General features: G+C 39.0%; 1 protein-coding gene across 1 annotated transcript; it reads left to right on the forward strand.

The window, feature by feature from the left end:
- The first annotated feature begins 819 nt into the window (after positions 1 to 819).
- Positions 820 to 5790, forward strand: LOC121389749. Its single transcript, XM_041521397.1, has 3 exons — positions 820 to 987; positions 3077 to 3452; positions 4665 to 5790. Exons 1-3 carry the CDS (start codon positions 820 to 822, stop codon positions 5747 to 5749), a joined length of 1629 nt encoding a protein of 542 aa, XP_041377331.1. The 3' UTR covers positions 5750 to 5790.
- The last annotated feature ends 1389 nt before the right edge of the window (positions 5791 to 7179 follow it).

Below are 7179 nucleotides of genomic sequence, written 5' to 3' on the forward strand. Positions count from 1 at the left end.
TAGAAACCGAGATATCAACATCCGGCTTATGGTATTAATGGTGCAGTTGATATCTGTTTGTCGAAATTAAATACAATTCTATAGATATAGGGGTGTAGTCAAACGTTTTTGAGGGGGTGTGTGTTTGTTAAAAACTGACAGTTGCAAGAAACAGTAACAACAGGTCCGTACCTAACTGAACAAAACCAAAAACCCCTCATTTTAGCAGTATCCTTTTTGTCTACCAGGGGAAGATCATCTAATATGGCAAGGGTGGATCCAGGAAATATTTCAGGAAGGGGGCCAATAGCAAAGAGGCACATGGATCAACTCACTGAAAGAGGCATTTCAGTGTAAATTGTAAACAATTTAAAAGGTTAAAAAGGGGCACTTTTTTTCTTCTTTTTTTTAATGTGGACTAGTCCCCTTGGTCCCCTTCATCGGATATGCACCTGCTTTAGTACCCTTAATCTAGTTTTTATTCAAAGGAGGGTTTTGTTGTTGTTGTTGTTGATAGCGAGGGGAGCGAGTTTTTTTAATTAAAAAATATATATACATTTTGAATTTGGTTGGGGTTTTTTGGGGTTTTTTTTTGGGGGGGGGGGGCGTTTGTGCTTTTTTGTGTGGTGTTTTTTTTTTGCCATCAGATATTTTTATGTTTTCAAAATATTTATTGCTATGACATTCAAAACCTTAATGGGTAGAGTATTCCAACAATCACGTCTTGCTAGTTTACGTGCACCCCTCCTGTATACGGACCTGGAATACTGAGAGATATCTATAAAACTACACCTCAAAATAAGTTTTTATTCATTTCTCAATAACGGTTAAGGTGCAGCCATGAAGCACAGGTTTTGTGGCATAACGTTTACTGTGCTTGTACTTCTGCCATTTGTCTTGGGGCACGGGCGGTTGATGGATCCACCCTCGAGGTCGTCTATGTGGAGACTGGGCTACAAAACACCACCTAATTACAACGATAACGCTCTCAACTGTGGCGGGTTTTCTGTAAGTAGGTTAGCTTATGTTATATCAATTTAACACGTCCATTCTAAATTGATGTGAATACTAAAATTAATAAACAATTTTAAAATGCAGTTTGTGAAAAAACATTGGTATGTCGATATATAAATTTCTTGATTAAAATTCATCCCATGTACCATAAAATAATAATAATGATACAATATAACAAATAAAAAAATATTATTATATTTTTTTTATTATTATTATTTTTTTTTTTTTTTTGCTTCAAACATCGTGAACAGACGACATTTTTCACATGAATATTGCTGTTTTATTTAAATCGTAAATTAAAAAAAATTTACTTTCTTTTCTTTTCTCCACCCCCACACCCCACCAATCATAATAGTAAATTTGTGTAATTTCAAAAAAATGTTTCTTTTCTTTTTACGTCAAGCTAAATTGGAATTATTGAGGGTGCTACAATGTTTATAGATCAGGGGCTTAATTCATAAAGCTCTCTTAGGCTCTGCTAGATAACAAAGCATTCTCTTTACAAGTCTTTTAGCATTGCACTGCGAGATCGCAAAGTTGTGAGAGTTTAGTGAATTAGGTCCCAGACCATCAACATCAAAATATATTTACCATCACACACCATTCTTTGATATCCTTTGGCTATACTGCCTCATTGGGGTCATTTATATGCACTTTCCCACAGACAGGTCAGCACATACCACGGCCTTTGATATACCAGTCGTGGGGCAAATGCTGGAACAGGAAAAAAATCAATGCATCCGCCAAAGATGTTCAATGTTACGACCCTAGCACCTCATATCAGGCGAGCGTTCTATCAACTAGGCTAAATCCCACCTCCTGTTACAAGGGTGTAAGAAAAGAAACCCGCAGCCATCACACGGACTAGTTCCGATAAGCAGAATAAAATCATAATTGGTTGCATTCTCACGAGATATTTCAATTCATTTTAAAGTAGTTTCGAGCACGCTGTCCTGGGCATATCTCTCAGCTATATGTGTTTTCTGTCCAGGACAGAGTGGTAGTGGTTAGTGAGGGGATAGTCGGTGTAGTGGTCTTGCACGTCCCCACTTAGCCATTAAACCTCACTCTGGTTGGGGCCGGTACCGGGATGCAAACCTAGTACCTGCCAGGCCTGGGTCTGATAGCTCAACTACTGGGCTACACCATCGGTGTTGTTAAACAGTCACTCATTTAATTCGTTCATCAATCCATCCATTCATACTTCAAACTACATGTACTAGTATTTTCTTGTGAAACTGAATATTGCGATACTAAACCTATTTAAAGGCATATTGTCACAGACCACTGACCTATTTAATGGTCTAACAAAGTATTACCTGAACAAAAATAATTTGATTTGTCCCTAAATGTACTTTATTCAATCATCTTCATAACCACCATACTCCATTTATTAGTGATATTTTGTAAAAATAACTGAATTATGGCAATGGTCCATAATTCAAAAAATAAAATTGCTGAGAGGGTTGACATGAGTTTTACTGCATCATGGTTCAGTTAAGGTGATGCAATAGCTAGATTTGGTTTCCAACAATTAATGTAATTTTTAATTTATTATCCATTTTTAGAGAAATAAGGTCCGTAAATCCGTGACAGTATGCCTTTAATATTGTTTTGTTCTCGCATTACTCTCTTAGACCTACATTGTTTTTTACACACCCCTCGAAGTGGCGACAGCGGGTTTCCTCTCTCAATATCTGTGTGGTCCTTAACCATATGTCTGACGCCATATAATCGTAAATAAAATGTGTTGAGTGCGTCGTTAAATAAAACATTTCCTTTCTTCATCTTTATTTTAGAACGTGTTTTTTCCACCTTTTTACCCCTTTCTTTTTTTTGCCTTCTTTCTTTGTTTCTTTTCAGCCTTTCTGGGTTTGTAATAAGATGTCACCACACCCACATGGGTGTCGAAAGATAACAGCATTGGTGGTGGTGGTGGTGGTGGTGTGTGTGTGTGTGTGTGGGTATTGGGAAACATTTTATTATCTTTAGAGATATCCCACCCTATCCCCAATTCCGATGCATATGGTTGTGACTGCTGCATTGACGCTTACGTGCGCTTCTTACTGGTTGTTATTTTTAGAATGAATGGTATGTACTGCACGGGAAATGTGGCGTCTGCGGAGATGTGTGGCAAGACCCGACGCCAAGAAATAACGAAGCAGGAGGACTGTACGGCAAAGGAATCATAACGAAAACCTACACCACTGGCCAAGACATTCAAATTTCAGTCCAGATCACAGCCAATCACGGCGGTTGGTTTGAGTTCCGGTTATGCGCAAACAACAATCCAACGAAGGTCATTACGCAGTCGTGTTTAGACCAGCACCTGCTGCAGCTAGAAGGAGGCGGTACCAGACACCACCTGATTGGCACCGAGGGTGACGTCATCGTGACGGCGAAATTACCTCCCGGCCTGACGTGTTCTCAGTGTGTCCTACAGTGGAAATGGAATGCCGGTATGTTCTTGTCGAGAAATAAAACGTGGTATTACAAGAATACGAAATCAAGCAGAAGGATGTGCTAATTATATTCATTCAAGGCCGTTCCTGAAGGAGTTACACTTCCTCCCCCCCCCCACTCACACACCAAAGAAAAAAAGACAAACAAATAAAAGAACCTAAACAAACAAATAAAAACAAAACCCCAGCAAACTTAACACCAATATTTTATAGTAAAATAATAAGATCTTCTCTCGTATAGATAAAAATAAAAGAGCAGCCTACATGGGCGGATCCAGGAAATATTTTTAGGGGGGGGGGGACCAAAAAAGAAGGGCACATTGACTCGTCAAAAGGGCACCTTACTACAAGTTTTGATATTTACAATTAATATGAATTCCTACAGTTCTACGTCATAATATACTAGCAATAATGAAGTAAATTGGCGTCACTCGCGTTAGAACCTCAATGGGGCCCCATTGAGACTCAATAACACAGACACATATCTGCAAGCTTGCGCATGTACACGAAAATCTTGATTTCATTTATCTACAATATAATTGTTTACTTAAAAAAAAAAAAATTCTACAAACAAAAAGGGCACTTGGACATTTTGAGGGCACTTGAACAATTTTTTGGGGGGGGGACGCGTCCCCCTGGTCCCCCCCCCCTTGGATCCGCCCATGGCCTACTTCCAAACTGAAAGGATACTATTTAGTATTTTTCTATCATGACTGGCAAACGTACAAAAAACCACACAAAACCCCCCAAAACAAACATGTATTGCTTTCTCTGGATCGGAGAACACGATGAAATGAAAAACAATTTATTATTTTTTAAAATCCATGATTGTCAAGTAAACGCTTCATCATCGCAAGTTGTAAGAAAACTGTTCCATTCACCACGCACACATACTATTTACAAATAAACATGAGTTGTCGCCCCTTCGCTATATTTGATTATTTGTACTTTTTCGAATGAGCATTACAGCTAACCCTAAAATCAACAGGCAAGAACCTCAAAAAAATTAGAGACGATTTTTAATCAGTTAATTTCAGTTGTAATGTCTTGGCAGTTTTACATATGGATCTGGGCCCCGTTCTTAGTGCTAAGATCTCCTTACGTTAGTTAAGCACTTAAGGTGATCTTAGCGTTAAGACTGCTTCGTGGAAGTGGGCCCCGCAAAGCTATTAAATATAAGGTTTGATGCATTTTTTTTTTATGTTACAGGTAATAGCTATGGCATTGATCCTGATGGAAAAGGTTGCATCGGATGTGGACACCAAGAAGAGTTTTACGGCTGCTCTGACATTGCGATTGGGACTGCAACCTTTCCACTTCGACCAACTGCAGCTGTGCCACTGACAACAAAACAACCACAGCCGACTCCGGTAGTCACTAGAATCCCACCAACTGTAATACCGCCTGTAGTTGTAACAACAAGACGCCAACGTCCACCGCAGACTTCGGCACCAGTCTACACAAACCCACCCAATCCCCGTCCAACAAGACAGATAATCACAGGTGGTTGTCATGGCATCAATCTGTGGCAAGGTGACGCTGTGTTAGACCAGTGGTGTAGTGTCAACTGCGCTAAGGGACTCTGTCCTCCGATGTACTGTACCTGCTCTGGTTCGCCATCAAGGCCATATCTGCATCAGCTTTCTACACGGACATCTTACCCACAGGCTGTATTTAAAGCGACAACCCCAAATCCCGTAGTTCCCCAGACTCGAGGCACTCCTCCTCCAGTTGTCCACACTGCGGCTACTCGTAGCTACTCGCCTATCCAGACAACTCATGTACTACAGACGCAGACGCCAAATGTAAATCAACATCCTACAGGTTCGATAGCCAAGACAAGTAACTGTCACGGAGTCCATCTTTGGAATGGGGTTGCGGTTCTGGATGTGTGGTGCAGCACGAACTGCGCCCAAGGACTCTGTCCTCCGCTTTACTGTGACTGCTCCGGGTCAGCACCTGCATTCAACTCACCTACGACGAAATACCCGATGCCTGTCTTCAGAGCAACCACCATGAAATCTATTCCGTCCCAGCCTCCTAGGCGTTCATTCTCTATTGGTCCAGTGACTTCGCAAACGAGCAGACCGCCTTACAAACAGCCGACCCCATTTCTGTTTGTAACAAAAGCCATTACGCAATCGCAGACGACATTATCCGGAAGTACACAACCTGGACCTTGTCGTGCCATCAATAATTTGCAAGGAATTCCTAAATATGATAAATTTTGCAACGACGTCTGTAACGGAAACAGCGGCAGCACATGCCCTCCGTTGTTATGTGAATGTCATTGACGTTCTCATTTATAAACGAAAATAAATAATAATAAAACGTGTTTCTATACTTTTTAGATTATATTTGATATATTTGTCAAAAGTCTACCCCTCATTTATCTGTGGATATACCTTTTTCTTCTTCTCCTATATATATATATATATATATATATATATATATATATATATATATATATATATATATATTATCCCCTGAAACATAGGTGATGTCAGGGTTGGGGAGCCCCGATTCATCACCGTACACGTGTTCATCTTTTACTTTACCAATATGGGGAAAAACACTTATCTATTTTAACATATTAATTCATTTTTATTTGTTTTTAATTTGTGGATACACTTTAGTAATATTATGTTTTCAAGTTTGAATCTGTATTACATTTGAAATCTGTTTTATCAAGCAGTAGCTTAAAATATACTACTTGTGTACGTTTGCCATTTTCAATTCGGTGAACTTTTTAGAGCATATTGTGAACATACTGAAATTTTGCACCACGTCTTAGTTGAAATACTAACATTTAAATACAATATGTCCAGTAATGATGGCATAAAAATGCAATCCAAATTCATTCAACTTATTTTCGTGCTTATATCCAATTAAGGTTCAAGCACACTGTCCTGGGCACACACCTCAGCTATCTGGGCTGTCTGTCCAGGACAGTGGGTTAGTTGTTAGTTGGTTAGTGGTTAGTGAAAGAGAAGAGGATGCAGTGGCCTGACACCTACCCAATGAGCCCTCTTGCTCTGGGTTGGAGTCGGCACAGAGCTGCGAACCCTTTACCTACCAGCCTGTAGTCCGATAGCTTAACCACTGCGTCACCGAGGCCGGTCTCAATTCATTTGGCCATGTCTTTAAAACAATTTATTTATACAAAAAAAATTATTTATACAAAAAAAATTTCCTTTTAACAATAATATTTGATTATGGATTATAGTTTTAATAAGTGCTACATTTATTGACTATTACATGTCTGTCATTTATATCGGGTGCTTAGTAAAAAAAAAAATCCCATCTTTTGAAGTTGAATAGAATAGCGTATATGCAAGCAGAATATTGTAATTTTTTACAAAAACTAATTAAAACCAACTCAACATTTATTATATACATAGCAATGAAATACATGTATATAGATCTGCGGAAACCATAAAAGTGATATCCGGTGAAAAGTCATATTTTCACTGTGATATGAGTCATATTTTCACTGTGATGTGAAAGTCATATTTTCACTGAAAAAAAAGGAAGAGAGTAAAGTGTGTTTTATATAACGACGCCACTAGAGCACATTGATTTTTTTATCTTATCATTGGCTATTGGACGTCAAACATATGGTCATTCTGACACTGTTTTTTAGAGGAACCCACTGTCGCCATATAGGCTACTCTTTTACGACAGGCAGCAAGGGATCTTTTATTTGTACTTCTCACAGGCAGGA

Source organism: Gigantopelta aegis, chromosome 15, assembly GCF_016097555.1.
Source record: "Gigantopelta aegis isolate Gae_Host chromosome 15, Gae_host_genome, whole genome shotgun sequence".
Lineage (NCBI taxonomy): Eukaryota > Metazoa > Mollusca > Gastropoda > Neomphalida > Peltospiridae > Gigantopelta > Gigantopelta aegis.

What these genes read in the sequence shown, in the direction of transcription:
- LOC121389749 (XM_041521397.1), top strand. Translation starts at nt 820, where the DNA reads ATGAAGCACAGGTTTTGTGGCATAACGTTTACTGTGCTTGTACTTCTG. An exon ending in TCAACTGTGGCGGGTTTTCT is followed by an intron (nt 988 to 3,076) that starts GTAAGTAGGTTA and finishes TGTTATTTTTAG; the next exon opens with AATGAATGGTATGTACTGCA. An exon ending in ACAGTGGAAATGGAATGCCG is followed by an intron (nt 3,453 to 4,664) that starts GTATGTTCTTGT and finishes TTTATGTTACAG; the next exon opens with GTAATAGCTATGGCATTGAT.